General features: G+C 49.0%; 2 protein-coding genes across 2 annotated transcripts; one reads left to right on the top strand and one right to left on the bottom strand.

Annotated features, from left to right (window-relative positions):
* Window positions 1-724: 724 nt before the first annotated feature.
* On the bottom strand, window positions 725-4,587 carry LOC122162866. The gene is given in 10 exon segments (XM_042823572.1): window positions 725-1,485; window positions 1,584-1,702; window positions 1,854-1,967; window positions 2,186-2,371; window positions 2,373-2,546; window positions 2,745-2,869; window positions 3,126-3,224; window positions 3,316-3,407; window positions 3,729-3,844; window positions 3,949-4,587. Coding segments are annotated over 10 exon segments (1,818 nt in total). The 5' UTR covers window positions 4,032-4,587; the 3' UTR covers window positions 725-775.
* Window positions 4,588-6,504: 1,917 nt separating this feature from the next.
* Window positions 6,505-19,857, top strand: TPRA1 (transmembrane protein adipocyte associated 1). Its single transcript, XM_042823520.1, has 11 exons — window positions 6,505-6,683; window positions 10,630-10,828; window positions 10,965-11,097; window positions 12,858-12,944; window positions 14,521-14,593; window positions 15,539-15,618; window positions 16,737-16,847; window positions 17,232-17,292; window positions 17,711-17,813; window positions 18,427-18,507; window positions 19,539-19,857. The coding sequence occupies exons 2-11, from the start codon at window positions 10,650-10,652 to the stop codon at window positions 19,771-19,773; spliced, it is 1,143 nt and encodes a 380-aa protein (XP_042679454.1). The 5' UTR covers window positions 6,505-6,683; window positions 10,630-10,649; the 3' UTR covers window positions 19,774-19,857.
* Window positions 19,858-21,729: the final 1,872 nt, after the last annotated feature.

Raw genomic sequence — 21,729 nt, 5'->3', positions numbered from 1 at the left:
TTTGGGAACCAGCTTGCTAAGGAACTGGAGGGATGGCAGCACAAATGGCTGGAAGCTACACTGCGCCAGTGTGCAGATGAACTTCTTATAGGTGCTGAGTCAAGGGAGGAAATAACACAAGTGACAACAAGTCTCCTGAATTTTCCGAGCTCTGTGGGATGCAGAGTATCAAAGAAGAAAGCACCAATAGCTTGTCAGTTTGTGATTTATGTTGGTTTTACAATCCCTTGGGGATACCAAAGCCTAATAATGGGTGAGCTCAAGGGGGCTGTATGTCAAATACCAGGAAGAGACCAGCGGGCTATTTCTCTAGACAACTGGACCAAGAAATATAGGGTGGATGTCCTGTTTACAAACAGTGGCAGCAGACCTGAGGCACTGCCTGAATGCTGGCCCACTCCACAGCCAGCAGCAGCTCTGGGGCTGCCCACGTGTCCCAAACATAGTGACATCCCCAAGTTAACAAAAACAATCCCAGAAGGGGCTGCAGCTGCCAGCCTGACATCCACCACGTTGTGCATTGGAAACACTGCACCCTGCTGGTGTCGGAGCCAGAACCCAGCTCAGCCTGAACCGGGCCGTGAGGAGGAAGGAATGGGTTGGCTGCTGGGGGGAAGAGATCCCTGTGGTTGCAGCCCCTAAAGCTGCCCACCTTTGGAAAGGCAGAGAAGAATGAAACCGACAGTGGCATGATGGAACTCTAAGTTTTATTGTGGATGTTTATGGATCTGATGACAGCAAATGGAGCTTTTACACAACTGTTTCTGTTGCATCATTAGGGCCGGCTGTGGATATGCTGGGCCCGACGTGGTACCCGGGAGCGGTTTCTCCCCTGGGGTGGCCCTCGCCGCCTGGATTGGCTCCTGCGGCGATTTCGGGGCTGGCTGTGGATCTCTGCAGCCCGATGTTCAAGAGGGGAGCGGCTTCGAGTCCGCGCCCGCCCTGGCTGCCGGGACCAGCTTCCTTCAGCCGCTGTGGAATCCCCTGAGGACCGCGGTGCTCTCGGTGTGGTGTAGCTGTGGGTGCAGCTCTTAGCACTTGGTGCCTGTCTGCTCCCACGGCGTGTTTGGGGCTGGCTTGGAGAACCTTGGGCCCGGCGCTGCAACGGAGAGCGGCTTCGTGTCCGGGCCCGCTGTCCCTGTCTGCACCAGCGGTTGTAGCCAAGTTCTGGGGAGTGCCTCGAGGACTCTGATGTCCTACGGCTGGCAGAGTTTAGGGAGCTGCTCCCAGCAATCGGGGCAGCATTACGGCAGCTCCCACGGCCTCCTCGGGGCTGATTGTAGGTGTTCTCCTCCCGGCTTAAATGCGGGCGGATTCTCCTCCGGCCCGTCCTGCGCTGGCTGGACTGGCCACTGCTCACAGGCACATGGGAACAGTCAGCTGACCCTGATGGTGCCTGGCTGGTGGTGCTGGAGCCTTGGGAAGGCCCTGGTTCCTGCTGGGTGATGGTGCTGAGTCCAGCACTGTCCAAATTTGTGTTGGAGTCTGCAAGGGGAGGCAGGATGGTGAGCAGGATTGACCTGTAGCACTGAGGTGTTACAGGCTTCTATCCCTCGTGGGCCAGAGGGACTTTTGCCTCTTACCGATGCCCTCTCCAGCACAGGTGTTGCACTCCCACTCGGTTGTGCTGTGACTCAGGTAGGAACAGCGCCGATGAGTCCCTTGTGCAGCACAGGAGCTGCAGAGGAGCAGCTCCCAGGGCCTGGGGAAACCAATGGGTTGTGGCCGTGAGGACAAAGTGATCTGAGCCAGGGAGTGCCCAGCACAGCTCTGGTGCTCGGTCCGTGCTCCCCCAGCCTGTGGTGAAGCTGGGATCCCACGCAGAGCCCCAGAAGGCTGCTGAGGTAACTCACCCTTCTTCCTCTTTCCAATCTCTGCCGTGTGGATTAAGGCAGTCAGTGGCATCACAGTGCTGGTGCCTAACTCCCAGGGATGCAAAGGCATCGTCGTCCTCCCATGTTGGTCTTCTGCCAGAGGAGAGAGGGAATGCGATGATCACTCACTGCCCCAGGACTAAAACTAATCCATGGCATCCCCCCTGCTCCGCTCTATGCCCAGTTCCAGCTTCCCAATGATGCTGAGGCCCGTGTTAAAGGCTGTACAGGGCCAGGCCTGCCAGTGCAGTCCCTTGCCAAGGACAGCTCTTGTGCCATCACATCTCAAGTGCTGGCTGAAAGACACCAACCTGAGTGGGATTCGGATCCCCATGGCGAGCATGTCTGCAATAAAATAGTCCCTGTCTCTGCAGAGGGAGCACTGGAAGCAGTCAATCCCTGCGCACAGGGCCTGCTCCTGCACCAGAAACACAAGCAACGTGAGTGTGAGCCGGGCCTGGTGCTGCTGAGCGCTGACCATTCCCACAGGGCGAGGGGAGTGCTCCTACCTGGATGCACGCCCGGTGGAACCAGGCGTGTTGGCAAGACGGGCACACCATGGTGCTGTATGACTTGCTGTCACCTACGGGGTCCATGCAGATGATGCAGGTCGTGTCCTGCTCCGGCACTGCCTCCACTGCCTGCTGCGGGCAGTGCTCACAGCAGAAGGACCTGGGGGGAAGATGGGAGGGATGGGCAAGGTGAGAAGTGCTGAGAGGGGGGCAGAGGAACAGGAACGAGCCCCAGGCCTTGGCTCTGGCTGTGTCAGGCTGCTGGGAGGTGTCACAATGCCTCGTGTGTTCCTTGCTTCTTTGGCTGCTGCTGACAGGAGGGTTTGGGGGCTCACAGGCAACACCTGGCAGCCCTTACCTGAACTCTCCAAAGTACTGGGTGATATATTCACCCTCTGAGGCACAGGGGAGATGGAAGCTGCGGTCACAGTCTGGCTCCGCGCAGGTGATGAAGGCCCCCCTCTTGCCACAAATGAAGCAGAGCTGGAAAGAGCAGAGCAGCCCCCATCAGCAGCAGGCTCAGGGCCTACACAGCAGGCCCCGCACCTCTGGAGAGGGCACAGGGTGCAGGCAGGGCTGGGTGGCACTCAGCAGAGCTGCCCAGTGAACAGGGCTCATCTGCAAGAGCAGGAATTTCTCCTGGATCGGGTTGGAAGAGCTGGGATTGCTTTCTTTTGACCAGGCTAAGCAAGCAGTGCCTGTCCTGGCACAAAGCTCCCTGTTCTGGTCCAGTGCTCACCTTCTTCTCTGCCTGTCTCACTGCGCTTATCAGGTCGTGTAAATAAAATCTTGCACTGTCGCTATCTGATCCTGGTTGACAAAGATCATTGGCAGCTTTCTGTACAAGAGGAAAGAGCGTGATCTTGTTAGGGCAGAAAGGAGGGAATCACTAGTTGGAGGAAGGTGTCAGGAGCCACATTGGAACCCACCACACAATACATATGGAAATAGTATCCACTGTGCTCTTCTTTGCACCCAAGGATGCTGGAGTCATCATCCACTTGGCCACACAGCACACATGCTGGAGAAGAGAGTAACAGCAGTGAGCGCCTTGATGGGCCAAGTTGCCCCTGGGGGCTCTCCTAGGGGCTGCTCTGTGCCAGCCATGCCAGCTGAGAGGCAGGGCTGGAGGCTGTGGAGGGGAAGGGGCACTGCAGGCCCAGCGGTGCCAGCAGCCAGCCATAGCCCAGCTGTGGCCCTCCTGGCAAGGAGCAGTGGGACCCTGCCCGCAGATGCTGGGGAGCCCCTGCGTGCCTCCGTCTCCCCTCTCTGCTGCAGGCAGACCCCCAGCACCCCTCTGCCCAGTGGTGGGGAGCTGCATGCAGGGATACTTTGCTCTCACCTGGCTCCCTCGAGCCAGTGGCCTCCTGCGTCCCCACGCACACTGTGCGTATTGACGGAAACCACTTGCAGAGTCCCTGTCCCATCACTGCTGGGCTTTGTCCTCCGCGTGCCAACCTGTGGGAGAAGCGGGATGAGGCTGAGTTTGCAGCTAAGGCCCCCGAGCACTGGGGAACACTCCTCGCTTGGCAGCCTCAGGCAGCCCCTTCCTCTCTGCTCACCTCACCAGGTTGCACTCAGCTTGGCCTGAGCCCCACAGCCTTAGCTCAGCTCCACATCCCACGTGTCTCAATGGCCGTTCCATGCCACCCTCTGTGATGTCATCACACCTCACAGGGGCTGAGGGCACCCAAGCAGGAGGGTGGTGGCTCTTGCAGCCAGCCCAGAGCAAGGGGCCTGGTGCCGGATGCAGCGCTGCTGGAACCTGGCTTGTTGGTGCTGCTGAAGGCACTGGGTGACACGTCCACCCTTCTGGCCCCACCTGAACGCTGCCGGGCCTGTTGCTCCATCAATATCCCAGTCAAGCCTTTACGTGTTTCCATGTTCTCGAGGCTTTACTTTTTGGTTGTTCGCTGCTGATTACCTCTGGTTACAATAAATGACTCGATTCACAGAATCACAGAATCTATGGTTGCCAAAGACCTCTAAGATCACCAAGTCCCACCGCCCAGCAGCCCACGTTCCTCAGTGCCACATCCCCATGGTTCAGGAACTCCTCCATGGACGCTGACTCCCCCAGCTCCTGGGCAGTTGTGCCAGTGCCCGACCGCTCTTTCAGCAGAGATGTTCTTCCTGATATCCAACGGGGACCTCCTCTGGCTCAACTTGAGGCCATTCCCTCTCATCCCATCGCTGCTACGTGGGAGAAGAGGCTGACCCCCACCTCGCTACAACCTCCTTTCAGGGAGTTATACGGCCTCCTCCGGACTCAACAATCCCAGTTCACTCTGCCGCTCCTCATGGGACTTTTGTTCCAGACCTTTTCCTGCCCCATTGCCCTTCCATGGACCCACTGCAGGGCCTCCACGTCTTTCTTGTTGTGAGGGGCCTGGAACAGAATACAGCACTTGAGGTGAGGCCTCACCAGTGCTGTCTACAGGGGCACGATCACCTCCCTGCTCCTGCTGGCTGCAGCATTTCTGCTACAAACCAGGATGCCCTTGGCCTTCTTGGGCACCTGGGCATGGTGCTGCAGCGCTGCGGTGCTGCCTGGGGTTATCGTGGCCAAAGAGCAGCAGCCAGCACTTGGTCTTCTTGGGCCTGATCCAGTTGTGCTCAGCCCATCCATGCAGCCATCCCGACCCCCCTGTAGGGCCCTCAAACAGATCAGCGTTTCTTCCCCACTGCCATCAGCCTGGACTCCTCTGGAGCACCACTCGCATCTTTTCCTCAACATTTGTACTTTGTGTTAGCAAGTCCTTATCATCAGCATGTGGGTATTGAATTACTAGAAATTTAGGTAGGTCACTCCAAAAATAATGCCTCCCCTATTTACTTCCTGACAGCTACCCTGTGTCCTGTTCGAGGGTGTCCCTGTGTCCTTCCCGGAGGTGAATGCAGCTGGATTCCAAAAACCTGACTGTCAAAGCATATCACCAGGATTTCGCAAAGTGGTGGAGGAGCACTGGGGACTGAGCTCCCCTCCTCATAGAGAGGGCAGACACTGGAATACAGACCATTGCATGCCCTGTGGTGCAAATTTAAGGCTTGCAGCAGGCATCAGCAGGTTAGCACAGGGGCTTTGAAACAATGTGTGCACATCTGTAGTCCCTCTGCAGCTGTATAGCCACACAGTTTACGATGGGAACTAATATTCTGCCCAGTGGGCTGATAAGCTGAAAAGTATTTTAGAGAGACAGGTGTCATATAAGAATGGAATTTGGTGACAGGAGAGCATAATACTATCTTGGAAACCACACCTGCAGTCAGGTGAGGCTTCGGTGCCAAAAGACAACAGTGAACCGAGGAAAACACCAAGGGGCAGCCCTCCCCGGGGCCCTCAGGGTTCCACCAAGTCTGTTAAGTATCACCCTTTGTCTTGCTTCCACCTGTGACACAGCAGGGACCCACCAAGCAAGCCCTGCCACCTTTATGCACAGGGCTGCAGAGATGGCACAGAGCATTCTTCTGTTTGAGAGGCAGCTTTTACATCTGCTGGGCTGCACCCTCAGAGAAGTCAAGTGGAATGAACAGGTGAACTGGGAAGCAAAACCTTCCCTCCTGACACAGCCATGCAGGAGGCCACGCGTGCCACTAGCTAAAGCCTGGTGGTGAGGCAAGAAGACATAACTCCCATTCCTGGAGATATTTTAGCCAGAACATTCTGCTTCTTCTTGAGCAGAGGTGCCCCTGCTGTAACTCAGAGATGTTGTACCTGCTGACTGTCAGAGCACAGACCTGCAAACAGCCAGCACTAAAACTTCACAACGCATCATTAACCTGAGCAATGATGTAAGGGAAGAGACATAGCAGGGACATGCCGAGGGCCGGCTTCTGTAGGCATTGTTCTAACAGCATGGCACAAGCACAAAGCCTCAGCTCCATGGGAGCAGTGGGCCGAGGCCGACCCCGAGCAGGCAGCCCCACACCACACACAGCCCTCCCCCCCATCGCACAGAGGGCCGCTCTGCACCGCGAGCCCTTAAATGGCGGCCGCCCGCCGCCGAGCCCCGCCTCCCGCCGCTTCCCATAGGCCGGCGCCCCGATTTCTTTCCACCTCCCCCAACTGCCTGGGTTGGGCTGTTTCGGGGCTCCTGTTTGAGCGGCTCTGCCGGGCTTAGCCGGAAAGGCTGCGCTTTGCTGCTCCTGCCGCACGCAGCTGTCTGTCCGCCCTCTTGCGCGGCGCTCCCCGGCCGAGTGGAGCGGCGGTGCGGGGCCTGGCATGGCGGGTGTGGGTCCCTGCGACTGAGCGCCGCCTGCAGGAAGGCCGGGCCGGGAGGGCTGCGTCTTGCGGCGGGTAGGAGCGGGTCGGGCGGCGGAGGGGGGCTGTGGGGACGCGGCCCGGGCCTGGCTGCGGTTCTCTGAGCCGGCGCGGTGATCGGGGGCCCGGCGCGGGGCGTTAGGCTCCGTCTTCCTTTTCCTGGCCTCCTCCCCGCTGTCCCGGCTGGGCTCGGGCCTCGGCGCCGCGCTGTGCTCACGGCCTGTGCCCGGGGCTGCGTCGCTCGAGGCGCTCTGGAGCGCTCCGCCGCCTTCAGCTGCCCTTACGGCGGGTGGTTCTTGTTCGTGTGAGGTGTCCCCGTGCTGCTCCTTTCTTCCTTTGCCTGGAAGAAGAACGGGAAGCCTATCATATAGTGTTGCTCCCGAACGAGCTTGGTGTTCTGTCCTGTTTGGGTTACTGGTGCTCTTGGTGCTTTTTTTTTTAGTGTTGTAGTTCCTCTCTTTTAGAGTTTTGTCCTGACGCAGAAGCAATAGTGAAAGTTGGAGAGAAGGGAGTTGAGCCCTGTCAGGACAGACGTGCCACCTGTTTGTTTGAGACTGCGATGTGAATGGCAATGGCTTTGATCTAGTGGGAGATCTGAACAACTGTCTTTAAAGGGGAGCGAAGAAAAAAGGTTTCCCTTTCTCCTTGAAAGCTGTGTAACCTATTGGAGTAATGCTTTCATTTAAGCAGGGATCTGTTAAGTACATCTCTCTGCCACTCGCATCCGGAATTGTAGGCAGCAATTCCAGCCCTGATGTGGTCTGTGCTTTCCGATGCTGTTTTCAGAAAGAAGGGAAACAATCAGTTTCATTAAACCTGGAAGTCTGGTAGGTGTGTGTGACCACATCCATGAGGTTGAGTTTTGAGACTGCAGATATCTGCTGGTAACCTGAGCCTCAGTTTTCATTGGTTACACTATGTGTCCTGAACCAAAAAGCAGAATCCCCTTACTAAGAGGCAGCTGCCTGGCCAGGAGGTGCAGCTGAGCCTCCAGCGCTGTGTCTCAGTGCCTGGATGGAGAAACACTGCTCAGCTACATCAGGCTCGATTCAGCTGTAATATAGCAAACTCCTTATTTCCTTTCGTTTTCCAGTGTATGGCAGTTCAGGCTGTCTGTCAGAAGGGAAGCTGGGTTGGGCTGTGGGGTGCTGATGTGTGGCTGTGGGGTGGCTTCAGCTCTTCTGTGTGGGCTGAGCTGGCGGCTCTGGGCAGGGTGTGGTGAGTGAGGGCTATGCTCAGCTAACTGGGTTAGTTCAGATGAGCTGGGGCATGGGTTGGAAAGTGCAGCAGGGAGCAATGGTGCTGGGTGTGATGAAGGCTGTTTCCCGGGCATCAGTTCCCAGTGCCATTGCTGTGGGTTTGTTGCTGGTGGCCTCAACCAGAATGGGGCAGTTCTCAACATCTTCTCTGTGGTCTTTGGCTATGAGAAAAGCATGACGTGTGCTGTGAGACTGATGGCTCTGGCTGCCCTTCATGCCCTTGTATGTTGGGCGTTGTGCTGCTCTGCTTTTGTAGGATAGTAACACCAGGCCATAGTGAGCAGCCTGGCATGGAGGTAATCTCAATTCTGCTTTGCCCTTTGAAACCTTGTGACTGAGGCTGGCTGTTGCATGTGGCCAACTCCTCTCCTTATCAGCAGCTCACTGCTGTTGTGTGATAGCGATGGATTCTAGGGAAAAAGGTTGAAGTCTCCTTGTTCGTTTTCTGAGGACATGTTTATTTTTCCAGGTAGGTCTGCAGCTTTATAATCAAACCCTTTTCACTGGGATTTCCCAAGTCAAATTCTTTGTCCCAGTAGCAGTTAGAGGTGTCATGGTTCACAGCTGATGTAATTCTACCCATGCTCTGTGAGTTTTCTCTATCCTTTCCCAGCATTTGTAAATTTCAGAAGGAATAAAAAATTCTTCTGCATTGGTAAATATGAATGTATTTGTCTTTGCTGCTACTGAGATGTAGAGGTCAGTGAAAGTGTTTCAGAAGAGAAGAATGAAGTGAAGTTATTTACAGGAAATCCTCAATGGTGTCAGAGGAGTGAGTTACTGGAGGGAAGAGAAGACACTTCTGGGGAGTTCTGCAGTGTGGAGGTGGTTTGCTGGAACCCCCGCTAGAACTAAGATCATTTGGCACAGATATTGCCATCTCAGCACAAAGTTGATCTTTCCAGGTCTGTGTGTTTGTTTAATGACATCTCTCATGCAGCACAGCATATGGCAGTTGCACAGGAGAATTTCATCCCAGTGAGTATCTGTCAATGTGGGTGAATCAAAGGGAGGGTTTGTTAGCTAGGAGTGGCATGGGTACCCCGTGTCCTCAGAAGACTGAAGACAAATCTCAGCCTCTGAAGAAAACTCTGTGCCCTGGAGACCTGGGCAGTTTGTGGGGAAGGTGCTACTGAGCTCTGAAAGCTCCAGAGGTGGTGCAGGGCTGTGCTGCTTGTTCTTTCTGACCTACCAGGGAAATGACCTGCTGACTCCTGGCATTGAGGCTGTTGGCTTTGCTATGCCAGCCAGGGTTAAATTCAGACAGGGAGAGATGTCTTCTTTTAAGATGAATTCTGGATTGACCGCGGCACGCAGTGCTGTCTCTGGCTTTGTGCATTTTTGGGATGGCAGTTGGTAGAGATGGTTCAGTTTGTGTCATCTGCAGCCACATTCCTGGAGGGTGCAGGGGGATGTGATGGGACCTTCAGCACACTGCTGGTCAAGTGTATTTAGCAGTGAGAGTTGCTACTTTAGGGCAAGAAGGGGGAGGATCTGCACAAGCTGACAACACTGAATCAGGAGAAAGTTTACTAGTCAACCTCTAATCCTGCTCTACAGTGAACCAGCATTCATCCAAGCTTCTAAGGTGACCATGGAATCAACAGAGAAACTGCAGCTATTACTTACACTGCTACAACATTTACAAAGCCACTGGGCACAAAACATGTGGAGCTTTCTGGAGAACAGAGTTTCTGTTCATCTTCTGTAAGGACAGCTAATAGTACAGCAGTGTAGGGCCTGGGGGTGGGCAGATGGCAGAAAAGATAAGAAAGTTCTCTGTGGTAGGCAATTCAGAAGCACCTAATGAGGAGAATGGGAAGCTCTCTCTTGTCCTTTTCCAGGTGCCTGGAGAGGGCTAAGACAGGGCAGGCAAACAAGCTAAGCCCCACAATTCATTTTGAGTTCAGAGCTCTTTGGTGCCTGGGAGTTCAACCCAAAGAAAAACACATCAGGTAGGGACAGCTTCTGAGCCTGGGTTTGTGAACTCCTGGGTTTGTGTGCATCCAGGTGCTGATCGGTGTCTGAGAAGTGCGATGTGACCTGGATGGGGGGGTGTGACGAAGGTGGAGAACTTGATGCTAGTAGGATATAGGAAGGTGCCAACTTTACACATCTTTACTGTTCTGATTTTAAAATCAGAATAGTTCTGGTGTCTTGCAGAGAGAAAAATGCTGATTTCTTTTTTTTTGCTTTCTTGATGTTGATTTCTGAATATAGTGCATACAGTCCCTGTAGATAAAAGTATGTGGGGCTCTGACTGTAGGTTTGGTAACAGCAATAGGTTTTAGTTATGAACCTTCAACTTGGCTTTTGTAGGAATTAATTTGTTGACTTCTTGGGCTTGGGATCTAGAATAATTGATGCTCTGATGCAGCAGGGTTTTTGTCTGATGATGCCATGTATTGCTGCTGAGCTTTGGTTTATTCTATCAATCTGCCAAGGCTCAAGTAATCACTGTTTGAAGGTGCATTTTACTCTGATACAAGATGCTGATTTTTATACTGTCTGCCCTAATGGCTGTGTGCAGAGTGAAGGCAGGTGTTATTCTGTTGTGTCATGCAGTCTTTCTGATTATAATAATTTGCAGTAACAAGCAGGAAGCAGTTGTGTGGGGGCCTAATGGAAGGGATATACTTTTTTAGCTCTGACTCACAACTGCTTTAATGTTCTCTTTTCTCTGCTGCTGTTGTCCCGTGCCACGTTTGACCTGAACTTGCAAGGAGGCAGGATATTCCAGTCCATGATGTCCATGATGAGATTCTCCTTGTCTGACAACATCACAAGTTCTACTGCCCTGGTGACAGCACTGGATAATGTGACAACTTTGTCTCCAACGACAGCACAGGCAATCAATGGCACGAACATCACGGTGCCACACAAATGCCTGCTGTTGCTTTATGAGGACATTGGGAAGTCCAGGTGAGAGACAAAATGGGGTCACAGGCTGACTGTGGGATTCTTGCTTTCTCGGTGTTTGGGTGAGCAGGGCAGGGCCGGTCCCTGGCCTTCTTGGTGCTGCAGAGCAGGACAAAACTTTTCTATTTACTTTTTGCAGAGTCCGCTACTGGGATCTTTTGCTCCTGGTTCCCAATGTGCTTTTCTTTATGTTTCTTCTCTGGAAGCTGCCCTCTGCCAGGGCCAAAATCCGGGTCACTTCCAGCCCTATCTTCACTACATTCTACATACTAGTGAGTACTGCTGTGTGCTTTTGAACTGATTGATGGAGTGTTTTTTATTACCACTCTTGACCAGTATCACTGAACCAGTGGAGAGAGAGAGCCTAGACCAAATCTAACATTTGAAGGTGTACTAGCAGGAATAGACTTCTTGCTGTTTGAACTCTACTTTTCAGCTTCTGGTAATGTCCATATCTAGATATGGTGGATTTTTTCTATGGTGATTTTGTTTTTTTCCCCTGCACGCTTTCTTCTGTTTGTCACTGTCTTGGAATCCAGTATCTTCTTTTTCCTTGTTTCCTGCATCATGTCACATGACACAAAACCATTATCTCACTGTGTTCATGTATGTGAACCACTGAAGAATAATGAACAGCTCCATACATAACTGCTACAAAATTAAGAAATACTACCAGCAGTTTCCTATGCGGATTTAAGTCGTCTCTTACATCTCCAGTTATACAGGGAAGGTCAGTAAAAAACTCATTCTGAAGTCTTTGAGAAACAAAACTCCTCAGAAACCGCAGGGAAGAAAAAGTGAGCTGACTGCTGTTGGCTCTTTCAAAACAGTGTGAGAAGCAGAAAGTGATGAAACAGTCTTAGAGAAAAGTGCTTTTCAGTCAGTTTGATCTTCTGGATCGGTTTTGGAAATGAGGATAAGTGTGTTCAGTGAGGATTTCCTCTCAGGCAGTTGTTTGTCACGTTCTGAAGGAATGCTTTCTTGTGGAGTCAGCGGTTAAAGCTAAGCTGATAGCTTTGTAAGATTCTCTCTCTGTTCAGAGGAAAACACCCTTTTTGCTTCCTGAGTTGTTCCTGCTCCAGAACCCTTCTGTAGGACCCTTCTTTTTTTGTCAGTGTTTTGTCCAAGTTTTCCACCCCAGAAGGGAATGTCACATTGTTATTCTTTGAGCTGTTTGCATCTCCCTTTTCTCTGAGGAGGAAGCGTTCTGCTGCAGATGGCTTATTGGTTGATTTCATCCATCTTGAAATCAGACTGTACTTTTCATTCTGTGTTAGACATGACTGTTTCATACCTTCATCATTAGTGTATCTAAGCCTGTAGCTTGGAGAATTGTATCTGGGAAAATCTGTGTTCTCAGAGAGGAGGTCTGCCCAGCAGAGGGTAGATGTGTCCAGCTCAGCTCTTATTTGCATGGTATGGCTGTGGCAGCACAGTGACTGGTGGATTAGCCTTGCTGAGCTCTGTGCTGCCATGCTTAAATGGTGTGAGCTGGTATCTTAATGCTGCACTGTGCAGTAAGCTAAGTTGCTTTAAAGCAGTTATCTGCATTGCCTTATCTTTTGCATTCCTGAGCACTGTCAGTGTTGAGTGTGGAGAAAAGCCAACTGTGTGGATTTCAGCTTTATCACAGATCTGAAATGTGGTAGCTGGTATAAAGTGGCTTCTGTTATCTGATGGGATTGGGTTATTCAGTCATACCAAGCACTTGATCTTCTAATTTGGAGAGATGTATTTTTCATCTGATTGCCCCCAGTGAACTGAAAGGTGGGGAGAATGACTGTAAGAGCATCGTTGTAAGGGAGTGTTTAATCTGATAGCTGAAGAAATGTGCACCTTCATGAACTCTAAGCCAGTATTTCTGTACCTGACAAGCCTTTGGGAAGTTAACTCAAATATGTTATTACATTATGTCCTCAGTGCACATTATCAGGCTTCAAAACTGGCCTGGAAATAGAATTCCAAGAAGGTATCCTGTATATGGTAATGTGCCTTTTGACTTGAGCTCTTTTTTGCTGCTTTTTTCCTGTAGGTGTTTGTGGTGGCTTTAGTTGGTATTGCCCGTGCTGTTGTCTCCATGACTGTGAGTGCCTCTGATGCTGCCACAGTTGCTGATAAGGTAGGTACAGTGCTCTTCTGGAGGCTCTGCTTTGTGCAGTTCTGGCCATGGTTTTGCCACTGCTTCCCATTTATTTGCTTGCAAGAAGAACGTGTTCTTATTTGCAGTGCTCATAGCTGTGTTTACTATGAAATCCTGTTCCTCTAGCTGTATCTAAGCAGTCACAACCTCTAAGACTGTAAAACAATGGACTTCCTAGTTTAGACACACAAATGGTGGTAACGCTTTCCTGTTGCAGAGATAGAAAGCTCTGCCTTGCGAGAGCTAAGCAAACATTCAGATACTTTTAGTGGATAGGCGAAGTGTGGCTTTTGATGCTCTTGCTCTGTTTGAAGGGCTCTTGGAAAAATACTGAACTTTCTTGTATTGAAAGCAAATAAAACAACTTTTCCTTTTTGAACTGATAGCTGAATGTCCTTGCAGTTCCTCTGAGCACAGGGTGAACCCTTAACAAACAGGAAATAGCCTTGTGTGTGCTGTTCCTTTGTAATGATTGCAACGGAGTGTTACCTAAAACAAAAAGCTCTGCTGATCTTGAGGTGCTGGAGGGAGAAGAACCACCTGCAGAGTATGAATCTTCTGCCTTTGTTGTTGAGGATCTGTGTGGTTGTTCTGCTTTTCCCTTTAATGTTACCTGCCAGAGCATTTTAAGGCTCTGCTTGTTGTGTGGCCGGATGTTTGTGGCATTTTCACTCACCTGTGTTGAACAGACAAAAGTCCAGGACTTGAATAACGGAGAAGAGATGAGAGGTGGCTTTTCTCAGCTCTGCTGGTACTGCTGCAAAGTACACTTGCTCAGAAGTGTAGAAAGACAGACACTATGTTAATTTTTTCCTGCAGAAAAAATATTTTACTCCTATTATTTTTTTCTTTTTCTCGTGTACATGCTCCTGTTGTGTATTCCTGTTTTATCACTTGCCTCTTATCTGTGTATTTTCAAAACAGTGCCATTGGAAGCTTGGAGAAAAAGGATCAGTAAGCCAGAATCTGGGTTCTTATACCCAGATTTGACATTGCTTTATTGCATGACTTTCTGGAAAGTCACTTGACCTGCTGTTTATCTGGTCTTGTTTCACCAAATAAAGTTTGGGAATGAAAATGACAAACTGGAAGCTATTAAATGCAGGTTTGAATATATTTTGAATTTGGGGACCCACTGTCTTTGAAGGAGGACATAAGTCTTGTTCAGTCTTTACTTTAGAACTTACTACTATAGGAATTGGCACTGTTTGATGTTACAGCTTGAAGATCATTTTGTTGCTGCTTTTTGGTAGTACAGCAAAAAATGCACATCTATGGTAGAGGACAGATTTGTAAGTATGGCAGACTGTGGCCACACTGTGTCCCAAACAGCAGGCATGCTGTTTGCTCTCACAATTGTTCTGTCCAGGCAAGGTCAGAGCTTGAGGTGAGTGTAAAATGAATATCCTACAAAGCATGAGGAAGATTTGTGGAAATAGCCTGCTCCAGTGAGAGGCAGCCGTCCTCAGGGATAGAGAACAGAATTTTCTGCATTAACTTACAACTGGTTCCTGGCTCTTCCTAATCATGTTTGTCTGGTTTCTTTATACCTCAGATCCTGTGGGAGATCACAAGGTTCTTCCTTCTGGCGATTGAGCTGAGCGTGGTGATTCTAGGCCTTGCCTTTGGTAAGTGTCAGGAGGTTTACTGAGTGCTGTGAATGTTTCCTATTCCCTTCCTTTCCTCAGAGACCACATCTGTAAGTGTGTACATTAAGGAGCACTAGAATAAAGACAGAAAACAAACTGGACAGTTTATTGGTAACGGTTGAAAGCCTGGTTACATTTACAGTTCTGCAGTTTGTGCAGTTTCAGGGTTTATTTGTGCTTTATTTGTTTTGCACGTGGTGAAGGAGTGTGCAACATGTGAAGAAGGCCTTTATGCAGAGATCAGCTGCCTGATCTTTGCATGAAACACATCTCATTCAAGATAGTTGTGTTTGAGGATACTTCTATCACCTCACTGTTGTTTAGTTTTATTCTCTCCTGGCTTCATTTGATTCATTTAGCTGTACCTTTGTCACTCTGCATTCAGTTGTATGAGTGAAAATGCTGTTTGGAGCACACCTTGCTGACGGGGAGAGGGAATGTAGTAGGTGTCTCTGCTGTGTCTGCAATTGAGACATGAACACTGGTTCTTCCCACTTTTGTGGGATCATAAAGTAATTTAGGTTGAAAGGAGTTTTTGGAGATTGGTTGCTCCATCATGTCCCAGTGTACATACTTCTAGATTGTTAGGCTTTGCCTCCTTGTCACTGTTTTTCCTGAAAAGAAACAGCAGTCTGTCTGTGTAGCTGGTAATGGAGTTGTTCCTGCTTTTTTTTTTTGGGGGGGGGCCTCATAGCCCCAGTGAAAGAACTTGTTTATTTTCTGTATATTAGTGTGGGCAGGGAGGAAAGCAAGTTAAAACCTATTGTTTTACAGGTTTTGTTTTGTGTTTCAAAGGATCAGCTCTCCAAGTGGAAGCAGTTAACAAAGGTTAAGTGAGCTTCAACCTTCCTTTGAGGGCCTCTGGAAATGCAGATGTTTTATTATATTTGTTTTGGGGTGAAAACCTGTGTTCCTTAATTCCAGGTCATCTGGAGAGCAAGTCGAGTGTGAAGCGTGTTCTGGCAATCACTACAGTGCTGTCTCTAGCATATTCTGTCACCCAGGTGAGTATGTCAGAGCAGAAGAGGTTAATTGGCTTGAAGTCAGCTGTGGGGCTCCTGCCTGGAATGTGGGGAAAAGCAGCAGCTTTGCTCTTTGGACTAGGTTGTGGGGAAAGACTGGATTCTTGTGGTAGTGTATGGGGGTCCCAGAGTATACACTAGACCATATCACACTGTCCTTTTCATGGTGTGAATGGCTCAGCCAGGGTCAAGAAATAAGGAGGAAATTTAGATGGATAGTTTTGTCCAACAAATCTTGGAACAAGAGCTAGAGTTTCTCACATGTGTGCCACAAATGCAAACTAGATGGAGGCAGCCCAAGTGTGTTCATTGGGCTGTGCACTGTGCTGCTTGTCTCCTTCTCTTGAGCTGAGAGCTCTTGCTTCCCTTCAAACTAGCAGCTGGCTTGCTAGCTCCATGGATTAGCTCAGTCCATCTCTCTGGACAATGCAGCGTGTGTCTGGTGTTGTTCTTCTCCTTAATACGTAAGTGGCCAGCCTTGTGCCTCTATTTGAGGCAGTACCAGAATAACAGACAGTTGTTTGATCAGGCCCTTGTGTGCAGTGGCAGTGAGCTGTTTGTTACCACATGACACTTAATTGGGCACCTACAGCTCCGACACTTGATATACTGGATCTGGGTTTAGTGATGCTTAGAAGTGGTTTTCTTACTCCACTGTCTGTATGGTAGCTTCTGCTCTTAACTGTTTTTGAGAGATTTAAATGAAGGAGACAGTCTCCTTTCCCAGCTGTTACACAAATGCAGGCATTTATATTCTGGATACAGCAGGGAAGGTGTGCTTTGAAGATTGGAATGAAACTGTTTGAAACAGAGGGCTGTGTCCACTCTCCTCCTTTCACTCTGTCTCTTTTTCTGGAATATCACTGATACTGTTTTCATTTAGATACTCATTCTTGCCATTTTGTTCCCCTCATGTTTTGTTTTGTTTCTTCCTCTTCTCCTGGGTGAACATAACTTGGCCTAAGCAGGGCAAAATTTGTGTTTCAGGTGGCAGAGACAACTTTTATTTGAACTTTGAACGTAGTCTCTTTTATACAGACAGCCACTGTAATGAGGATGCTGACTGTAACAGTACTGTGATGGTGCCTTTTCTTTCCTAGGGGACCTTGGAAATCCTCTACCCTGATGCTCACCTCTCAGCTGAAGACTTCAACATCTATGGCCATGGAGGGAGACACTTCTGGCTTGCCAGCTCTTGTTTCTTCTTTCTGGTGAGTATGAGGCATGTATTAGGCACTTTGACAGCCTCTTTGTATTTTCTGAATGGGACAAGGAGGATGATTTAAGCATAATAAGGCCCTGGGTCCTTCCTGCCTGATGTGCAGTGCAGTATTGATGCTTTTCATGAGGCAGTGAAGCTGAACCAATAAAGGTGTGAACTACAGCCGCTGAATTCAGGTGTTCCTCACTCCCTGTTTCTCAATGACTAGCTGTGCTGATGAGGTGAGGTGTGGAGCTCTCACATGTGCACTGGGTTTAATAATGGAGGCCTGTGCCACTAATATGAGGCACCTAGGAGGTTCATGACACAGTATTCTGCCCCTACCAAGCTTTCTAAGCCACAGAACAATATTTTTTTTCTTTTGCCCCAACAGGTCTATTCCTTTGTGGTGATTCTTCCAAAAACTCCTCTTAAAGACCGGATTTCTCTGCCCTGTAAGTGACTGTAGTGTTTCCATCATGTAAGTGGGGCAGCACCAGGATAAAAAATAAGTGAGGGGAGTAAGAGGTTCCTGTATGTGGCTGTGCTATGGATGCATCCTTCTGTCTCAGCTGTGGAATTCTTTCTCTGCCATGTCTCTGCATGTGTTGCCAGGGCCATGTGCTTTCAGAACTCATTTTCTGTGCTTGCATGCATACACATGCAGGAGGAGATGTTTAACCCTTTATACCTGTCAGTCCTGGCAGCATGGGACAGAAAAATTTGGTCTTAACTGCTGAGAGTTTATAAACAACCAAGATGCTGAGATGCTTGCATTGGGTTTGCTGTCTCTATTGAACAGAATCTACTGTTTGCACTGTGCTGGTGCTTATGAGATTGAGCTTCATTTTTATGTCTGTGCCTTTCTCACAGCCAGGAAGAGTTTTTATGTTTACGCTGGGATCCTGGCAGTGCTGAATCTGGTGCAGGGTTTGGGCAGTGCCCTTCTCTGTGTGGATATCATAGAAGGACTGTGGTATGTATGTTGGGGAAGGAGCCTACAGCCTGCTTTCTAATGTTGCATTTGTGTCCTTCAAAAATGCCTCAAGAAAACAAACTTCTGCAGTGTTCCTAAGGAGGAATAAAGCTATTGTTTGTTTCATGGAAAAAACTCACATTTGTGGGGGTCTTTGGAGCTTCATGTTCCACAGTGGTCTTGAGGTGGTGAACAGGAGTGGCAGTGTGAGTCAGCTGAAGCCTGATCACTGGCTTGTTTCTTAGAGAATATGTGAGCAAATGGTCTGTTTGCTAGAAATACAAGATACCTTTAGTCATATCTGGAGTCTCATTCTGCAGTTCAGATCAGTTGTTTTCCATGAGCCAAAACTGGGAGAACTGAGACTTTCCTTCGAGTCAGATCCTGGGATGTGACATGGTTCCCTTTCAGGGTGTCTTGGATCAATGACATGATCCTATGTCATTGATCTGTTAGTTTGCATCAGTCCAGATTTGTTTAGCATAAGGTTTGTGCTCTGCTTGCCTGCTCTTGAGGGAAATAGAATCATTTCTTCTGGGTGGATGTGGCTGGGGTTATCCAGCTGTATTGTTTGAGTCCTAAATACCTTCATCTTCCCTTTTGCTTTTGACAGCTGTGTTGATGCTACTACATTCCTTTACTTCAGCTTCTTTGCACCTCTCATCTATGTGGCATTCCTGAAAGGCTTCTTTGGGTGAGTAGCAAGAACAGGGGTTTAGAGACTGACCACTGTTATTTGATCTGTGCCAGATTGTTTTCCAGCTGTAGAATAAAGGCAATGACTGCAATGACTGGAATGCCATTTAGGGAGCCAATGTTTCATTCCTCGCTTACTGATTTTCTTTGTGGTCCTGCACTGGCCACTTCTATCCAGGGCTCTCCTGTGTACAAGGCAGAACCAATAGTTGTATTTCCCTAAGCACCTCTCTCTGTCACTTCAGTGTCTACATCCTATTTGTGCAAAGTTCTGCTGCCAAAGTCACTAAATTAGTTAGTGAGGGACTGAGTCCTGGCAGATTAAGCTAGCACAAAGTGAGTCTTTAGGAGGTTTACTGGTTGAACAGCCCTTGGCTCGGGTTTCCTATACAAGGGCCCAGTCCCCATCTGAAAGCTCTGTCCAGTGTTGATTACTGGGTTGGGTGTGCCGCCGTGTGGCCACTCAGGAGAGATGCATGTTGGTAGGAATTCCTTTTTGTAAGCTGAACGTTTTATTGTCCTTGAGCGAGAGACCTCAATCAGGCTTTAGAATAACTAAGAATAAGGAAGTACTCCTAAAATATCAAAGTGTTTCTGATGTCATTGAAATCAGAACAGTATCTGGAGATAGAGATAGAAAGTGCTGATTTGCAAGTGTTTGTATTTTGATTTTCCTGTTGCACACAGGTGGAATGAGAAATAGAATATTTTTGTTGCTTGCTTTGAAGTCCAGTGATGCCTGGATGCTGCTCTCAGTAATTCAGAACTCAGAAAGAGGAGAACATGCTTGTGACACCGATGTCAGGACTGCTGTTTTTATTTCCCCTAGGCAGCCTAGTCCAAAGCTACAGTTAGCATTGTTCCATGACAGTTATTCCACTATGACTATATCCAGACTGAAAGCAATAGGAAAAGTTCTTTAATAATTAAATACATGCTGTTTCAGTGCTACTGAGTTTCAGTTAAGGGTAAGTGGCTGTTATGAGATACTTTGCTTAAACGTGTATTTTAAATCCTTAATGACTCCAGGTCTGAGCCGAAGATCCTTTTCTCCTACAAGTGTCAGTTGGATGAACCTGAAGATGTGGATGTGCACCTACCCCATGCTTATGCTGTTGCCAAGAAGGAAGGAATGGATTCTGGGTTCTACTCAAGCACTCAGATTGATACCACAGCCTACCTGGATGACGTGGCCTCTATGCCATATCACGTGGGCAGCATCAACAGCATAGACAGCGATCGTTGGAAAGCTATCAATGCCTGAGGCAGGGCTCCCCCCTGCACCTTATGAACTCCCTGATGCTGAGGATGTTAGGATATCCACTGGAAATCTGTTCATCGCTATCTGCTGTGGCTTTCCTCTTTTCCTTAGGATTTCTGAAACCTATTGTGGAACTAAGTTGGCAGCCTTTTTGGAGAGAATATTTCCCGTCACTGCCTGAGAGCAATCCAGAACAGTCCTGTTCATAAACCTATAAAGACTGAACCTTCCTGATTCTTTGCGTTCCAGATGTGAATATGGCCCAGAAGAACAGGCCTGATTGGCGCCTCCTGCTTTTCAATGACTGACAGCACTTGTCTGCCAACTAAGGGAAATGTCGTTTAGAAGCTGTTTATTGGACTGTGTATTCTACACACACGGAGAGAGTTTGGTGGTTTAAACCAAAGTTTGTGTTCCTGGGCTTTCTCAGGCAGCACAGTTGTCTGGATCTTATCACAACCATGGATGGGTGGCAATAGATATGTCTCAATGGTGAAGCTGCTCTGTTGGACTCATCTCTAGTTTCAGCTAATGCTAATGAAAACTGTGAATTGCAATTGTTAGGAGTTAAAAGGATTGCGATCTGAGTGTGTAGGAAGGAGAAAAGAGGTGTGAAGAGAAATGAGCTGCCTAATGTATCCTAGGGCTGCTCTGGGAAGCACAGCTGGTATCTCGCAGCACCTGTGTGAGCTGACACAATAATAGGGAGGCAGGACAGGCAGCTACTGCCCAGCAGAGCTGAAGTAGTTATGAAGCAATCTGTGGAGGCTGCACTGCTGTCCATCTGAGCTCACAGGAACATCTCAATAACAGCACTGAAGCGGGGTGAAGTTTCAAGAACACAGCATGTACAGTAGGTATGTGTTACGTCTTCACCATGCTTCATGGCAGGGTCTTGGAGAGGGCTGTGAAGGAAGAGGCTGTCTGTGCTGATGAAGGCTTCAGAGATGTTCCGATGCCTGAGGCAGAGTAGAAGCTGATGAATCTGAGCTGTCAGTGTCTAGTGACTGGGAGTTCTTAAACACCACAGGCATCTTAAGATCAAATTGGCCGGTGTTCTAGGTTGGGTGGGAGGTGGATGCTCTGGTAGAACTGCTGTGGCAGTGTCCACTTGTGTTACAGTTCAGTTCCCCAGACTTCTAATGACCTTAATAGGCTTTTCATCTTGATACATTGAAAATACTTACGGGCATGTGAAGTGTGGTTCATTTAAAAGCTATCTGGAACTTCTTAGTCTCTTCCACACTGGAATAGGGACTGTTGTCAGAGCTGTTTCACATGCGGTTCCAAGACAGTTTGTTCCAGTTCGGGGACTGTTGAGCTGATAGCTGCAGTAAACTGGTTTCTGAGGCAGACTGTGCTGTCCAAGGACGAAGAGGTTTATTCTTCTAGCTTTGGGGAAGTCAGCTTTGGGGGAACCTACCTGAGTCATCTGGGTAGGTGGAGATCTGCTGTAGGCAATAGTATCTTCCCATTAGAAAGAGTAGAAAGAGGGGAAATTTGAAACATTTTGGCACTGTGCATCTCTTGCCCCACCTCACTGCTGTTCCTGAAAAAGAACACTGGGGTAAGAGTTCCTGGGGAAATCATCACGCAGGGTGCAGCATGGAGGTATCAGTTTAGAATCATGAGTGTATGCAGCGAATGCATTTCCCACTGTAGGGGAATAAATAGTTTGGATAAGAACACAAGGTTCCTGTCAGTTGACAAAACTATGCAGGCCCTTCACTTATCTTTTATTTCGTTAATGAGCAATGCAGCTTCTCAGTTCTGCAGCCTGGGGACTTTGCCCTGCAGGCTTCTGGGTAGCATTGACACCATTAATAATGAAATTCTTTAAATTCCACAAAACTTTTTGTTTTATCAAGTGAAGAAAAAACTTCCACGTGTGAGAGCTGGAGTGTCTAGCCTGCCACATTTCTCCTGCTGTAATGACTATGGAAGGGGTGGACAAGCAAC

This window comes from Centrocercus urophasianus, unplaced genomic scaffold, assembly GCF_019232065.1.
Source record: "Centrocercus urophasianus isolate 14NV4802_14NV808 unplaced genomic scaffold, USGS_Curo_1.0 seq_22, whole genome shotgun sequence".
In the NCBI taxonomy this organism is placed as follows: domain Eukaryota; kingdom Metazoa; phylum Chordata; class Aves; order Galliformes; family Phasianidae; genus Centrocercus; species Centrocercus urophasianus.
The sequence above is the reverse complement of the archived record's forward strand: the minus strand, read 5'-3'. Positions and strand labels throughout refer to the sequence as shown.